At 39.9% G+C, this 18048-nt stretch overlaps 1 protein-coding gene across 7 annotated transcripts in view; it reads right to left on the bottom strand.

The window, feature by feature from the left end:
• Window positions 1–71: 71 nt before the first annotated feature.
• hdac9b (histone deacetylase 9b) overlaps window positions 72–18048 on the bottom strand; it is a 31261-nt gene continuing 13284 nt past the window's right edge. For 4 of the 7 annotated variants that reach the window (XM_077720516.1, XM_077720517.1, XM_077720512.1 and 1 more), the window contains 10 exons: window positions 11719–11960; window positions 11207–11387; window positions 10311–10443; window positions 10110–10231; window positions 6966–7097; window positions 6603–6718; window positions 5261–5383; window positions 4706–4868; window positions 4386–4600; window positions 72–1985 (listed from right to left, as the gene is read on the bottom strand). In XM_077720516.1, the coding sequence (XP_077576642.1) occupies window positions 1674–1985; window positions 4386–4600; window positions 4706–4868; window positions 5261–5383; window positions 6603–6718; window positions 6966–7097; window positions 10110–10231; window positions 10311–10443; window positions 11207–11387; window positions 11719–11889 (1668 nt within the window). In that variant the 5' untranslated portion in view covers window positions 11890–11960 and the 3' untranslated portion in view covers window positions 72–1673. The remainder of the gene's footprint in view (window positions 1986–4385; window positions 4601–4705; window positions 4869–5260; window positions 5384–6602; window positions 6719–6965; window positions 7098–10109; window positions 10232–10310; window positions 10444–11206; window positions 11388–11718; window positions 11961–18048) is intronic. The other 3 variants (XM_077720513.1, XM_077720514.1, XM_077720515.1) reach the window with 3 other exon arrangements.

Here is an 18048-nt window from a genome sequence, read left to right as displayed (position 1 = left end):
GGTGAGTATTGAAACTGTGATGTTTCAAGTGTAAGTCAGACATATGAAATGAATCTACAAGAACATGGAAACAGGGTAAATTGACTTTATTTGATTAAAAAAAGTGCATCACACAAGGCCAAAAGAAAAAAATGAAGAAAAAAAATAAAAAGCATACGCCTCCCCCTCCATTTTGATAATCCACACCCAGGGGGTTCTTCTTCTTCTCATCACAATTAAATCAAAGAGGCAAGAGAAAAAGGACTCACATTGTTCTGATGGTGTTTACTTAACCTAGCACATTAAAAGTTGGACAAAGTGACTCGTACAGTTCATAAGACAGACAGCTCACGTGGATCCAAACACAGACTCTCACCAGCAGATTTACACGTTGGAACGGGACGGTTTACGACTATCCAGTACATTTGGACTGATCACTTTTTAAGACGGACTATACATGTTGCAATGGGCACTTTGAAGGAAAATAGGACCAAACCAAGAAAGTCAAGGTCCCAGCCCATGTTCTCTTTTTTTTAATGCGTTACATCAAACCTGTATGTTGAGGTAAGCATGCCACTGGGGAAAAGAGAGGAAGCCATCTCCCATATATAGGACTCCCTTGGCCGTATCTCCACTCACTTTGTAATTCGCCTTGACAGTAAATCAATTGTGAAGCCTGGCCCCTTGGTCTCCTTACTTAGTCCAAGCCAAGGTCCTCCTCTCGCAAACATTCCTACACACATGAATCACTGCAACTCCTGGCTTCTAGAAGGCATTTCCTGCCCGGCCCTCTCTTTCTCTCTCTCTCTTTCTCTTCCTTTTCTTCTCACTTTCTCTCTCTTTCTGTCTCTCTCTCTCACTTTGACTCTTCTGCTGAAAGCTGGGCAGGAGCGTTTTGATTTGGACCCGCAGGGAGGAGAGCTCAGCTAACACTGGGACCAGACGGAGACAGCATGTGAAAGAGCAAGAGTGTTGGGTGATGCATGTGCAACCAAGTCGAGGGGTATACGTATGTGTGTGTGTGTGTGTGTGTGTGTGTGTGTGTATGTTTGTAGGGTGCTTTATCCTAAGAACTGGAATCCGAGCAGTGGCCCGTCTTCAATCGTCATCAGTCAACACGAGCCAACGTCTTGTGTCAGCATTTAAAATGTACATTCTCTCTAAGACAGATGTTCAATCTTTAAAAATGGAACATCAATGTAGATTTTCCACAATAACAGAGTAAGTATGGTGTTCTTCTTCTTCTTCTTCTTGTCTTCCCCCCCTTAAACACACGGCAAAGATTCACGATCGTATTCAGTGCTGAGGATCATTCAGTGGTGAGAATGTGCACAAAGGGAGCATAGGTTGGCTCGTCCACACCGTGCACCTGTTTTAACCTGTCCCCTAGAGATACACTATGACTCTAAATCCACAGTATAGTGTACATGTACATCATCTTCTGTCTGTCGAGCAGTCTCCAAACGACCGTAAGCAGCTCGTTTGTCTTGGTATTATATACATAACAACGTAACCTACGTACAGTATTTAGTACATGAGGATCACGGCTGGAGAGATTTCCAAGAGATTGATGAGCAGGTCAGCCACGGAGTGGAAAAAGCGATCATTTGTTACGACAAGGAAGGGCCTTACAGTGCTGCGTGTACACCAAGGGCATGTGAATGTTGGAGTGTGTGAGCGGCTCCCCGTAATCCTCAGATCATGGCTCTTATCACCAGCCTCCCTTTGACCTGGTGGAGATAGGCGCTCCTCTCCGCCTCTAACATCTCGTCCTCGCTATCCAGGGGCTCCTCCTTCACCTTGATGACCCCGTAGTGCGCGCCGGGAAGCTCTACGCTGGAGCCGTTGCCGCTGAGCGTGAGTTTCCGAATGACTCCTCCGGGGGGCAGTCTGTCCTCCTGCATGCGCTCCAACTGCTCCCGGCGGAGGAGTTCCTCTTGCTCCTCCTCGGACTCCTGCAGGTGTGCGTTGGGTTGACGCAACTGCTCGATGGACTTGGATAGCAGCTGTCCAACATATAGAAAAGAAGACAACTTCATTTGATGCAGGAAGCAGTAATTCATGCAGAGAATGTTCACAGGACAACATACTACTGCAGATTCAATGCAACAGAAGACGGTACAAAATAAGTTCTCCGACTCTGCAGAAAAATCGTTCCATTGTGATGAAGCATACATAAAAAAAGGAACAAAAAGCATTGCATGACCAGCTCAACCTAAGTGGAAATCTGGAATCCCTCAAAAGTATACAATTTGGAAAATAATGCCTCAAATGTCAATTGTTTGACTTTTCAATCAGTGTCGAAAACACAATAATTCAGCTTGGTAAGCATCTTAAAAGTGTTTTGTTATTCTTTGGCTGTTTTACATTTTTGTGGTGCTGAGTGGATAATTGGGAACATAATTATAGAGCCAAAACTAAATTTGAATGCGACAATGATGTCTGATGTGGAATCAATATGGCAAATTGTCATCAAGTACATACTTTTATTTATTTTTTTACAATGGTTTGCCTCTTTCTAGACTAAAAAATAAACTCGACCAGAAAGAATGCTACCTCAGTATATTTTCAATTGTTTTAAATGGGAGCAGTTATTATTTGGAAATAAAAAAAGGCCAAAAAGGCAACATATTGTACACTTTGTACTACTTACTAATATGGTGCCACACAATTATAGTTCCACCAGAAGGGGGCTCTACATCCAATCACTACACCTACCTACTAACCAACTGATCCACATTAGTTAGATCTTTTTATAAATCTCTCTATTTAGAAGAATTAGCCTCTTTAATTCAGCCTTTTGTAAACATTGTGCAGACTTTTTCCAAACGCCTAATCTCTTGTACATTTTCCTTTGCTGCCCCCTACTGTTGCAGTCACCAGAGGATGTGCAAAAACAACATTCCCCGAGAAGCCTGTATACTGGGAAAGTAATTAGGGCAATGTTTCAATGATCCCTGGCTGTAAACACTAAGGACTCATCCCTGATTAGTGGCCATTTATAACCTCTGCCTTAGGTAGCTTTAGCCCACGATCTCATTGGACCAGCCTGGCATGCTCATGGAAATTTCTTTTTACATCAAATCAGCTTAATTGAGTCTTCACAGAACGTATTTACATTTCCGCGAAGACCATATATATTTATTGACTCCACTGCACTAATGTTTATTTGGATGGGGCCTCTGTTTTAATGAAATCTTGAAATATTGGAAATTAGAATGCTAAATAAATAAAAAGAAATACCTTATTATGTCGGTATTTAATTCAATGCCTGGCATTGACAACAAAAGATGTGCAATTCATTTAAAGCGTATAGACTGCTGTGCATGCACAACTTTAGTTAAATGATTCGTTCAAATGTGCAATAAAAGTGACAACTTAATTGCCATATTACTCTTTCTTGCACTTGGTTGTCAGTAAAACTGGTCTTTAAATTCACAAAAATAATAGCCTTGTTTTTATCGTTTCTATGTTCAAATAATGATGTTTCGTTTAAATCATTTCAAGCAAAATGATCTTGTAAGTAAGCAAGGAAGCGGAGAAAACTGAATTGCTAGAAAACAAGCAGTTATTTCGTGACATATCTTTAATTCCCTTTAATATAATGCAGAAATAAAATGTATAGCTGTCAGTATTTTGATGGGAACATGGTTCAATAGGCCTTTTTATATGAAGGTGGTGACGTTTAATTCATTTCCGGCAAAAGTGGTCTATAACCTGGCATGTTCTGTTAGAAGAAATAATGCCATTTCAGATTGTATTAAAGGAAGTCAGTGCGATCCATGTATTTGAAGATTAAGATGGTGATAAATGCTTACTATTTGTTAGCTGTGCACATCAAGTGGCAGCTAGTTTTGCCCTGAATTTCCTCTTCGCGGTTTCCTATTCCTGTCTTTGGCCACATCAGTGCAGCTCACACAATGCCGCCTTTCACAGTGCCAGTCACCTCACACGCGTCCCTCACCAGAATAATTACTCTCTTGTGTCTTGGCGAGGGGACCTCGACCAGCCTTTCAAAACACAAATATTGCCACAGAGGAATATAAGGTATTCTGGGCTTCTTTTTTTCTTCTCCTCTGTTTGAACTAAATTGAATTGAATTTCACAGCGTTAGCATGTGAACAGCACTGCTGCCTTGAGCTATGATAACAGAATTAGTGCAGGGGAAGCATTCCTTCCTGTTTTTTTTTTTTTTTTGCTGGGCAAATTTAACAGCAGCAGAATCGCTGAGAAGGAAAGACCGCAGGTCAGAATTCAAAGTCGTCAACCACTGATGATTTGACAATAATTTGGATTTTGTTTCCATAAAGTTAAGTAAGTTTAACCCCCTGCTGGATAATAGGACCTATATTACTTATTCCAGAAATGGGATGTATAGAAAGTTGTTGAATGTAGTATTCACAAACCTTATTTATGTGGATCTGTTGTTGATATTGTTTCTGTTTTTCCAGAAAGTGCTGGTGTTGCTGTTGGATGACAAGTTGAGCCAAGGTGTTTTGGGGCAAGGGTGCTGACTGGGTCCTGTTCAAAGGCCGATGTTTGGGTAGTTTTGGGCGACTGCTTGATGTGCGATCCTTAATGGTCAGAGGAGATGGAGGGTGTGATGGCAAGGAGCCTGCACCTTGGTAAAGACAACAAGCTTGTGTAAAAATACAATAGTCGGTTTCTCTGAATGTGTATTCAATATGATGTAAGGAACATTTGTCATGAGGCAAGAAAAGCTTACCAGTGGAAAGCATTTTTTGCTGCCTCATTTGCTCTTTCTGCAGGAGGTGTTGCAGTAGAGCCTGGTGACTGGAGCTTACTCTAGACTCGAGACCATTCTGAAAATGATGGCCTGGTAGTCCGGTTTTGGTCTCTATTGACCTGTCCTTCAAGCCCACAGGCGCCTGAAAAAAACCCCAAAAACAGATACTCATTATGACTCACTTAATACACCACATGTAAGGCTCAGGAAAAATGTAGTTATATACAATGGGGTGCAATAAATTAGCATGCTGCATTGAAATGTTATGCAACTGAACAATAATAAATCATCATTGGGCAGCTTGTCAAGCATCGCACTTGAGTGAACTTGGGCTTTTTGCAAAAGTGGTGATAAATGAGTTGAAAGATAAGAACAGGCTTGATACCAGACACTGCATGACAATATTTCTCAAATGGGTGATAAAATCTTTCAGGGCCAAAGAGGTCAGTACCCTGCGATCTTGTTATAGACAGGCGCTGATGGTCATTTTCAAGATACACAACCAAACAATTGGACTTCTCCAGAAATACTTACGCTAATGGGTGACGATGCAGTCGGAAGCCCAAAAGAGATATTAGGGAGGGATGGGGATGTGTACAAACTCAACACAGACATGGAGCTTTCGGGCCGAAATAGTCTTGGCTGTGAAGGCCATCGCTAAATGAAAGAGGAGAGAAACAAATGAATTCAGTTAGTAAAAATACATACTTGATTTGAGCCATTGGAAAGAGGTCATTGGTGTTTTACTCAAAGTTCTAAAAGTAGTGTCCCTGCCCAATTGCTTCATCCCCAGTGTATCATATACTAGCTGGTCCCCGCCCTCGGGGTCTGCGCTCTAGGAGGACAGCAGCACTGGGGCACACTTCCTGTACCCAGCAGAGAAGGGAACCAGCATGTGGCTTTGGAACAGCCTTGTTTATCCTTGCGACCCCTACCAGTACTCAGTGACCTGTATGTGGATATCCGGCCCATATTCGACCCGAGGGACCCGTTCCCTCTGAAAAACGATACCTAATGTAACGGTGCATAAACATGCATTGCTTTTGCAACAGGCATGAGGTCTAAAGGCAGCTCTGGACTTCACCATTGAGTATCACGAGAGCTTTCACTCATACTGCAACAATATGCAGTTTGTGTGTTTATGCTGCTTGCATGCGGGTGTTTTTTTGGCTACCAGCGGCTGGAGTATCAATTAAAGGCCATGGTCCGTTTGTTTCCCAAAGCCATGATGTCAGGGCGTCTTTGCGTTCCTGTCACTGTAGGTCTTCGAGAGAATAAACCGGCATGGTTCAAGAAAACACAGCTGTTCTGTTGGGATTGCGAGTCAATGTGTCATATCTACCACCCGCTATAATGGTCTTTTTTGTTAGTTCGCTCCAAGGGGATACACGGGCCAGAACTCAGCCTTGAATCTATCGGGGAAGGCCTCGGACGAGTCGTGAAGCCAAGCCAATGACAAGCCAACTCTGAAGTTCAGAGCCAAACTTCATTTTGTTTTTGAAAGGCGCAATTGTGCAGAACATCTGGAGGAATAATGAGTGATAAAAAATGTCTTTTTTAAAAAAGAGCTAGATTCTAACTGTTGCTGTTGTTTGCACTTAAACACTCACATTTCCTGCAAAAATGTGTTGTTTTAACACAAGTAAACCTGGCTCAGTCGGACATAGAGGTCAAGCTGTGCCTCTTTAATGTCAGTGCGGGTAGTCATTTTCACTGGAGGGGAACAGACAGAGGGCAAATGGCTGTTTTTATAGCTGCGAGTAGAAGGGCAGCCAAACATTTTGTACCCCCCCCCACCCCCTCTCGCCACCCAACTTTCTTTTAACATGACCACTATACCAGTTTCATTCGTTTGGCAGATAAAAGGCAAACGTACCTCAGTTCTTGTAGTAGTTGGCAAACTAGAAGGTCCATTTTCTGCCCCCAAGGCACTGGAGGCCCCAATGGGGGAGCTGGGGCCTGAGCCAGGGGCACTTTTAGTGGGCGTAGAGTCTATAGAACATATAGGAGTCAAATATTATTCATGTAAATTGACGCTACACACAAAGACTTGAAAAAGAAAATATTATGCTATTATAAAATGAGCGGCTTCAACATTAAGCCTGTTCTACTAATGACACTCAATAGAAAAGCTCAATTTTTAATATTTCATTACATGAATTCATAATGTATATGGCCTAAAAACTATGAATTAGAAAAGCGCAAAAACTAACTAAAGGATAAAATAGACTTGTCATACCCATTAGTTCCAGAGCTCTCTTCTTGTAAGGTGTCACAAGGTTGCCATCTTTTCTTTTCAACATGGGGCTGCTCCGTCTCTCAGCTACCTTCTGTTTCAGTCTGGAGCGTACTTTCAGGTTGGGCTCAGAAGCTTAAAATAAGAAAAAAAAGAAGAAAAAAAATAAGGAGCAGGCCTTTTGATTATTAGCAGATCATTCTAACAGGATGAAAAATGACCAAATTGTGTAAGTCAAGCAGTATTCTTTCATCTATCTAGTTTAAAAGAACTTGTGAAAGCAAACATAAGTATCGTAAAATCACTAACAATCCATCAACTTCAAACACAAAAGGAAATATTATCACACTTCTACACTTTGGGGCTACCAGAAAAATTATAAAAAAGTTTCTGATCAATTAAATGACTCAGGAGTGGGCCTATTTCCACCTCATCTGGTCTAAATTAGCTCTAGCAACAGTGAGATCCTGGGGAAATTATGCTGCTACCTGCCACACTGGTGACCACAGTTTGATACAGTAGCAACAGTTGAACTAACACAAAAACATGGCAGATGTTTCAAGCTCCCCGCCTCACCTCCCCCTAATGCAAAACAGAAATACCCACATTCTCCTCAGTCCTAACCTGATCCAGACCCAATCAGTCAGCTGTAATAGAACAGCCAATATTTCTTCTTCTTCCATACACAGTCTTTTCTGACTTAACACTGACCTGACCTGACTATTATATATGATTTTTAAAGCATAAATTCACAATATCTGAATCGATCTAAGAGTTACTAAAGATGTTTGTGTGTGTGAGTATACTTCTTTATAATTTGGAATTCAAGCAGAGTTTGGGAAAGTAGCTGAACGCTGACCTCGTCATGTCGCGACTCACAAGGTCAACACAGCACCAAGTTGCTGTTTTCTATCACATCCCTTTCGACATCCCACACAGCCAAAGCAGGAAACAAATCTCATATGTATACTTGGCACTATATTGCTGCAGTCATGTTATGTAAATCTGTTACACAACCGACAAGCTTCTTAATTATTTAATTTGTGAATCAATATTTCAAGAGATATTTCAGTGTTCGCATTGTGTAGTGCATACAGCAAAATATGGGGTTGTAGGGCTATGACGTAGGACTACTACTAGAAGGATGGGTATGAGTGTTGGGGGGTGAGGGGGCGATAAGGGCACAGCGGGCCAGATGCTGCTATTTTTGGCATTTGTCAAAGCAGGCAAAGCCTCATCCCTAATACGTGGCGCGAACCTCTAATCCTGTGGGTGTGAGGATGAATGAAAATGCGCACGGGAGGAAGAAAGGAGGCAGCAGAGAGGAATAGGAGGAAAGAGGGGCTGCTGGGAGTCTTGTGAATCTGTTTCACGCCCCACTGCCTTGATTGCTTTCTATTTTTACACACTGCTGCCACCGGGCAACATATCCCAATTGGTCGCCACGGGAACGCTAGACAGCAGCATGGGAAGAAACACTTTCTCACTGGTCTTTATGGACAGAAAAAACAAAACATCATGATGCTTTGTGACACAGGAGGGAATTATAGCTCTCTTAACGTGCAGTAGACCCTCCAAGTATATATACATTTATTTATATATATATATATATATATATATATATATATATATATATATATATATATATATATATATATATATATATATATATATATATATATATATATATATATATATATATATATATATATATATATATATATATATATATATATATATATATATATATATATATATATATATATATATATATATCACAGCTATAAAATATTGCCTTAGCGTTTCAAAATGTTATTTGTGATGGTGGTTGCACATTCTCTGACTTGTAATGTATTTGAGCTCAGGTGAGAAGTCAATGTACATGTGTATTTATAGAGTAGGAAAGTGGGTCGAAAGCAGAGTTCCTACTGCTAAGCTGCAATTATTCTAACAGCAGACTTAAAGTAAGATAAATTAAGACAGATAAGCACTTCATCAACTGCATACATTACTTTTCAAGCCGATTAATATAGAACTCAATAGCCATCTAAACATATTATGTGACATCTTGGGAAAGTGAATGACAAAACTAAAAAAATAAAAAATGCATATGAAATGTAACTGAGCGACGCCAGTTTAAATTAACTTGACATTTTCACTAAGTTTGCAAGAATGTGTGTGCGTGTGACACAATGTATATTAGTGACAAATGGGATTATGAAGCTCTACCAGAATAAACACTGAACTTCGCCCTTTGGCTGAATGGAGCAGTCGGATGTCTCACACGGCGCACTTTAGTCATCCCCAGCATGTTTGGAGAGAGCTATCTTTTCTTAAACAAACAATCATGTCGAGGTCCATCCTGCTTTTGCCAAGCAGACCTCAGTAACACCTGCCAATCAGCCATCAGTGGCAGTCGGCGGCTGGGAACAACACTACCTTTGTATGTCAGCCTTGAGTGCCACGCTCTCAGAGGGCTCTAATGAAGACAGACAGGAAGTGGGGGAGGAAAAACTGAGCAGGAAATGAACACATATATAGTTTCATGAGTCCACAAAGCAACAAGTAGTTTTATCAATGTCACAGGGACATACAATGTGGATCTTTTTACAGATAGTTTTATCCTCCATTTATTGTAAAGTTGTGTATAAAGAAAATGACAGACCTGGAGTTAACTAACTCAACAACTCTTCCCCAAAAAGTGCTATTGAATCTCTATATGAAGGCCAGAATTTGGGAATAAGTAAACACCTATTGCCTCATGTATTACTATTGTTAAAAAGATAATTATGTATTTTTTATCAGCGGCATAGTGTACAAATGGTTAGAACGTCCTCCTTATACTTCGGAGATCGGGGGTTCAATTCCTTGTGGGTGTCAACTTTGCATGTTCTCCCTGTGCCTGTGTGGATTTTGTCCAGATACTCCTGTTTCTTCCCATATCCAAAAAATCATGTGGGGTTGGCTTTTTGTATCATTCTCGTGACAAGCCAATATGCACCCTGATGTATCGATAACTCAAATAAAAAGACGTCACTTTACTCAATATTTGTGACTAATTATACAATAATTCTAGAGTTTAGATTGTGTGAGAGCAAGTGAACGTGTCGTATGTATGTCAGACAAATGCAAATGAAATGAGCATACCTGTCTTCCTCAAGGGGAAATCGTCCTTGCCGTCAACGGGGGATGGCAGTGTGTAGTGGCAGGTAGGGGACATGCCGCCCAGAGGAGGAGAGCTTTGGTCCAGAGAGGTATGATGGGAGGACCTGACCGCCCCCCAAAAGAACACAAATGTGTCACTTTGCTGCACTTATATTTAGCACAGCCGGGAGATAAAGTTGTTACCTGTACCAAAGCTTTGGGTGGTGGATGAATGAATGATTGACACCATTGCTAGCAGGGTCCTTTGCTGATTTGCTCAAGAGAAAGTCTTGGAGTTTCTGCTTTACCTCTGTACTAGCTACAGCACCTGTGAGACCAAAAAGTGTAAAAACAAGGGTTGGGGTTACCCTAAGGATGCTTGAACAATGATATTGACATACCATCTCATTTCAACAAATTATCCTTTAAATTCTAACTAATTTCAGATTTTACATCCACTCTGAGTCATGTTGGAAGACTTCCCCCTAGTGGCAGAAAGCATCACATTGCAAAAATAAAAAGGACACCATTTGGAAGCGGACAGTTCCAGGGCATCGTTTCAAATTACCTGACCTGACAAAGTCATAAGTCATCTCCTCTATTATTAGATAGAATGTAAAAACAGAAATGAAACCCAAGTACACAAGCTATTCTCATAGTGCTATTAAAAGACATTTTTCAACAAAATTCTAAGATTAAACGGCACCAGGAGGCCTCGTCTGTATGTATTTGCTTTAATTATAGTCTTTATTTTAATTATCGCCTTAAAGATTGTAGGGAAGGTTTAATCTTTTATGTTTAAAGATGGAGTAATTTCAATCACAAAATTGTTATAAAAAAAGATGCAGAGAACATTTTGAAAAGTTGAAAATATATGGAATTATTATTATTTTTGCTTAATACCCTGTAGGTTCTATTAATTCTGTATTTTGCAAAGGGAAATAAAAAATAAAAACAAGATTATACTTTTACAAAGTTATTTGAACCCGTCCTATGGAACACAATAAGACAAAATCAATATCTGTAACAATAAAATGAATAACAATTTTCAAAAATGCTACGTTTCATTTAGATATTTCGGATGTCAAGCTCTTTCTTACTCTCTCGGGAGCGCTCTTTGGCCCTGAGGCTCAAACTGGAGATGTGTAACTCTCGGCGATGGCGCTCCTGCTCTTTCTCCAGCTGGTTCTGTTGGTGCTGCTGGTTCTGCTGTTGCTCTAAACGGCGCTCCTTCTCAGCAAGTTCCTGCTGTTGTTTCATTGCCTGGAGCTCTTGCTGCAGCTGAAAGCACAAAAGAACCATCGGTCAATATATGACTGCGGAAAGCAAAAGTTATAAATGGTACTTGATGTTCTTGGAAATAGCACTTATTTCCCTGGGCTAACTATGTTTTTTTTCTTCTATTTTGCAGTCATGACACTTTGAAAGAAAAGAAAAAAGATTACTCATACTGTACTGCTACACCAAAAAACGCTCGATACAGTGCTTTGCTAATCTGCTTCTTCTTTTTCTCCAAGGTGTTAAAATTTTGAGTGTTTCTATGCAATACGGACATAGTCAATGTGCTGTGTGTGTGTGTGTGTCATATACATGTCTGCTGAGAAATGCCTACCTTTAAGTGTTCTTGGAGTTGAGCCTGGTGCTGACGGGTCAACTTCTCATGCTGCTTCTGGAACTCACTGATGAGAAGCTGCTTTTGGATCTGCTGCTGCTTCTGGATGAGCAGGAGCTCCTGCTGGAGCTGACGCTCCCACAGTCCCGGGTCAGAACCCGGCCCCAGCATCCTCAGGTCTGTGCGCAGGTCCAACGGTGATAAAGGTTCCACGGACAGAGGTATGTCTGACTTAATCTCCCCTAGATTCCAAAAAAAAAAGAAGGAAAAAACAGAAAGACAGTTAATGTCTATTAAAGAGTCCATGCATGTAAAAGTTATTGGTATAGCAATGCTACTCTAGCATACATTTTTTCAGAAAATATAGTGTAGAAAGAGGAAGAAAAAGAGAATAGTGTGAATGATAAAAGCACATCTTTTGCTTATGCAAACCTGTAATTACAATGGTTTCTAAAAACAATCACTGGATCACATCCGGAGGAGTCTCCAGGGAACAGCTGTACTGAAGACCCAATGGTCATTTGGCACAGAGTTAGTAGCGGTCATGATGTCAAGTAGATACTTAAATCCTGTCTCCATTTTGTTTAATAAACAAACGGCATTCTTCTCATCTCTTCCCAGGGCATCATGCTGTTTATTTATCTTTAAAGGACAATATTTTCTGATGATGGATCCTATATTTATACTGTATTATAATCTTTCCAGTTCCTGCCATGAGTGCTGACGTTGATCGGAAGTGTTTAGAATCATTATGTGTAATTGCTAGATTCAAGAAGACCATGTCGCCTTTCATGGTCTGATCTCTGTATACCGTACTTTGTAAACAATGGCAAGTAAAAATGTCATCGTTTCTGCCCCGAAAACAATGATATTCCTCCTAAAAATCATCAATTTAATCTGTATTTACATGATAGTATGAACAGTTCTTGTACAGCTCACCACTTGAGTGAGTAATAAACTACTAAATACTTTTGCATGTTGTAAAGGTTAACAAAAGTAAAATAAACCTAACTATAAATGGAATAATTGGCTCTATAATTACCCTTTACACCAAATATTTGCAAGGAGTAAAACATTCCTTTCATTCCAGCCCGATTCAGCTACTGAGAATAATAACATTTTCTAATTCTGAACATTCTGGATTCCTTTCCTTTTAAAGCAGTGATTCCACTCACAAGTAGTAATTAAAGTTACTGATCACTTCAGAAAACCTTAAAATATATGCTTTGTCTGCAATTTCCAATGAAATTGAAACATTCTGGCTGACTTGGTGGTGTTACATACAATGTCCAGCCAGGATGCTGCAAAGCATTCTGACAGCAGAAAAACATCCAAACCTAGTTGAAATTCCAGCAGCTGCAAGCAGATTTATTGAACGCATTCATCGGCGTAATGCTTTCCATGCAAGCACAAACACAAATAACTCACACCAGCGCACACACCTAGCTATTAACATGTTCACTGTCCACATGAGAGAACACGGACATTTGATGTTTTTTTAGGGGCTGTGTCCTGATGCTTTTATCTGGCATCAAATAGTTGTTATCAATTACCACTCTAAAATTTTAGACCAGTCAGAAAAGCATCATTGCCATCACTTAAATTCTGTATAACAGGCACACTGACTGGCATCATCCTTTTTATTACCTCCACTCACATTTTATTTGTATGTGGTGCTTGCTGATTATAAATAGCAACATAAAAGCAAGTGGCACAAATCTGGTCTATGACAGCCCCCATACCCTGCTACCCACCACCCTAACTTGCTGCTGTCATAGCAACACCGGCTACGTAATTATACCCCCCCTAACACAAGCCATCCTGCAGATATGGAGTAGTCTCGCTGCGTGTCATCTCCCGCCTACTCTGGCAATGTGACATGTCGACTATTGTATCAGCTCTTATATAAGGACGTAGTCCCCGGTAGAGAAATACCCGTTAAAACACTAAGAAATTACTCAAAGAGCAAATTGAGAGTGATCATTTGTCTTAGAAGAGGTTCAAAGCGTGAAGATAGTCAGCTGGGAGTCCTGGGCTCTAGTGTTCTAAAAAAACAGCTGCAGTGAAATGACAGAGGAGGGCACCAGCTCAGTAGGCACATGAATAGGTATACCTGTAGATCAGACTCCTCTGTTGACAAGGAAAATTCATCTTGGCAAAAAAAAAAGCACTTGACAAAGGACTCTCCTGTAATAGGCGCCGTTCCAGAGACAGCCGTCAACCTGCGAACCATTCAAGGACTCCGAGAGTCAGACGTCGTCAGTGCTACTTCTGCCTAATGGACCTAAAAATAGCAAGAAAAACACCTGCTGGCGGGGGGGATTAGCCACTGGGATATTTAATTAATCTCATATTTCATTCCCTACGTTGACTGGGAATGACATTAAGGATCTCCACTTTGATCGGAGCATCAAGCTGAGCCTCTGTCACTATTTGTCAGATTTGGAGGGGCGTAGGCGGGAGTGTGAAGGCTTAAGGCCACGTTCGACAACCGACGCTGCACAAAATGGCCCTTGAGGAAACCACAACAGCTTCACTCGCCCGTTCTATTCTTGTCCACCTACCGTCCACAAGAATAGCGCAGAGTGGAGCGGTAAAGTGGAGGGGAAATAATGAGATCCTTAAGGTATGGGGATTGTTCAAGCGCACCAAATGGAGAACTGAAAAGTCACAAATGTCTGACTTGGCCATCATAAAAAATGTCTTCTTCACTATGTGGTTTACTCAAAAACAAATGCTATTGAAACTAAACTAACTTAAGACTGCAGTGCTGTTGCTTGAACCAGAAATGTTTAGCTTCTATCAAATGAAAAATAATCTATTCTGCAGCAAGACAAAAATAACCAACCACCAGTAACTGGGGCCAAATATAAAAGCTCTCAATATAGACAATGTGTGAAAGACTGTCACACTGTGAGGCCTCCAAGCATAATTTAACACGGGTAAAAATAAAAGCGCCAAGTCGCATGCATGTAAACTTCAGGTCATAGTTATAATGACGCTTTGGGCCATGGTGAGTGACTCTTAATGCAAATTCCTTTTTCTAGATTCCGATGAGGCACCACCAGGTTTGATGGCAGTGCCAATACTACTGGTAAACAAGATATTTATGGCAGCATCCAAATGTCTTTTTTTTTAGCACCAGAGAAAGACAAGTACCCTGTTGCAACCATGTCTAAAGTCACCTCTGTAGAAGGACTGATCGCCAAATGGTGATTGGGCGGACTTCCATCTTCTGATGGCTACAATTAGTACGCAAATGTCACCAAAAAAAGTGTTTAATCACATGCCCATTTGCCTTGCTCAAGACTACAGTGACAATTATAGCTTTAATTTTAGAGAGGTGCCTCAAATAAAATGGCTTATATGAGAAGAAGAAAAAAAAAAACATCTCCCTCACTGTAGTAATAGTGAATTTATTTGTTCATCGTTTGTAGGAAAACTTGAATATGCTTTTGAAACTCCAATCGCACCAGTTAAACATGTAACAGCTTCATTTGTGCTACATGTTTCCTTAATTAGGATCAATGTTTACTGATTTAAATTCCCTTTCTGATCATAAAAATAGAAACAGACACAGAAGATGTTCAGGGCAGGGGAGGGGGGGGCTAGCTGATCTTTGGGACTGCAATGTGGCACAAGATCTCTCATTAAGTGCCTTGTTATTTTGAGCAGTCTGAAGCAGGAAACGGCGCTTTATTTTTAAGACTCAGGCTCGTCCTTGCAGTTGAGCCAGATTTTAAACTTGCAGGCTATCTGTTAAAAAAGGACCCAAAAACAGCAAGTCTTTTTGTCTGTTGTCTTGTTGTTTGGCCATCAAAAAACAACAACATCCATTACATATCATTAAAAGAATAGTGAAATGCATAAATTATCATTCTTTTAGGATTAAAGTGATGTTATTCATGAACACATCATTTTCTTTGCAGATTGCGTAGTTCACCATAACTGTAATTCTGCAATTCAAGTTTTTTTTACTATAATGGATCTGTAGATCATTTTTTATTCACTTGATGAATAAAAAATGTTTTTTTAACTGAGTTCATAAAATCTACAAACCTGCCTAAGACACATTTAGATACTATAATTTGAGTCAGCTTTTGTATTTAATGACTTAAGATAATGTACTAATAATTTAAAAAGCTAAAGCTAATTTGTAAATGATGAAATAAGAAAATGACTGATATCAAATGTATCAATACTAACATCAAATATGATATAATATCATGTTACACAATGTTTTCATGTGACACATAGAAAGCCATAATAGCAAATCTCACTCACCACTCACTGTCTAGGCTCAACGAGCTGCACTTGAATGCAGTATTCCGACAAGTGTTACCACAGTAAAACACTGTAATGGTAATGAGGATTGTTACTTACAACTCAAATGGTGAATATTTCTGTTTTATCAAAGAGTTGTTGCCCATGCAATATTGGACATAATAACATGGTGACGTAGTGTCACTTTTCATCGCAACCCTTGTTCCTCACCGCTATTCCTTGGTCATCCTGCTACCGATATGAATCAGGATTAGAAGATCTGATACTAATAAATTGAGGCTAACACCCGGCTCAAAACCCTCCATCTAGTCAAGCATGTATGATTCATTGTTTCTCCTTACATCATCACAACAACCAGTTTTGGCAGGATTATTTTTAATTTAATTTTGCTGAAGAATGGCTGAGAATCAAAGGGAAAAAAATCCCTAATTTGGTAGGTAATATCTCATAAAAAAAATTAATTGTGCTAAAAAAAAACGATCTTTCCTGAATGTCTACAGAAATCTAGAGAAGATTTGATAGACTGAAAAACAAAAATAAAACAATGTCTTTAAATTGTGAATCAGTTATAGCTAAAATGCTGTCCTTTATCGACTAGTTATTGATGAATAGATCATTTGTGCCAATTCTGATCAATATAAATCAATTATTTATGATAAGGGGTTTCACACTGTGAAAGCCTGAGGGGGAAACATTGTGAAGACAGAAATGAAAATGAAAATAAATGAATATAAAACAGCAACGGCACATGATAGAGTGGCTAGTACGTCTGTCTGCCTCAAAGTTGGGATATCTTCTTGTGTGGATTATGCATGTGCTCCCTTTGCCTTTGTGGGTATTTGCTGGGTACTGCGCTTTCTTCCCACATCCCCAAAACATGCAAAGTATACCAAATATACTCTTTAAATTGCCTCTAAGTATGGCTCATGGGTTTTCTCTTTTTGCCCTCCGATTGGCTGACAACCAATTCAGGGTGTACCCTGCAAATTTCCCATGGTTACCCGGGAGAGGATCAATAAAAAAAATAAAAAAAATACCTCTGGCTTTTTTAAACTAATATTTCACTTTTCTTCTATTGTGAGCAATCCAAAAAAAGTGTGTATACATGTCAAGATATATCAAACACATTCTAATGTGGCATGAAGGTGCCCAAGTAATCGAGATAATTGTCTGTAGGTTTCTATTTAATTCAGTTTGCAGGATGTCATAGACTCTGAGGCTAAATGAATTAGTTCCCCGATCAAAGAGCTCATTTGAACAAGCTTTTGTCAGATCCACCGAGACACACTGCCTTTTATTTAGCCAAACTAATAAAAGAGATCTCCAACCCCCATGAAAACGTTGGTTGTTTCCTGCAAAGAACAGCTAGCTCTCCATTAACCTCAATTCAAAGTGTATGAGCTCCAAGCCAGTGTTTTAAGTACAACGCCTTGACAATATATACCAATTTCTTGGATACCAGAAGACTTACCATAAATGAGGAGACAAATGCAACAGAAAAACAAGAGAGTTCACTATTAATAAATGTACCAAACTACTGTTATATCAGGAGCATGCCAAGATGGAATGATAATGCACAGACGCCTAATCTTAGAGGCCTAATGCCATAAGCCGAAAATAACTCACCTAAGAATAGCTGACCCACAGAATAAGCAAGGAGGCTGAATTCAGGCGCTCTGAGCAGACGTTGTTTGCCTCACAGGCCTCGCACACAGAGGACAAGACTTGTGACAACATGATTTATTGACAGATGGAATGTGTCATCCTCCTGTCTTCTTTCTAAATCTGTGTGGCCTGCTGCCTTTTGGGGTTTTGCCTGCACTCAAACCCGAGACAGCTTTTTTTTTTAAAGACCAATTTTCCAATTTACCATTTGGAAAAAATTATGCACACGCTTATTTTTGTTGAATCCAATCGAGCAAAATCCAGTTCAACTTAGCCCAAAATTATATGAATATTCACTTTGTTGGGAAAATTCTTTCAGAGTGACACTTAACTACTATGTAGACATTGAAACATTTAACAATTGCGAAATGACAGATGAAG

Source organism: Stigmatopora nigra, chromosome 7 (genome assembly GCF_051989575.1).
Source record: "Stigmatopora nigra isolate UIUO_SnigA chromosome 7, RoL_Snig_1.1, whole genome shotgun sequence".
NCBI lineage: Eukaryota > Metazoa > Chordata > Actinopteri > Syngnathiformes > Syngnathidae > Stigmatopora > Stigmatopora nigra.
The sequence above is the reverse complement of the archived record's forward strand: the minus strand, read 5'-3'. Positions and strand labels throughout refer to the sequence as shown.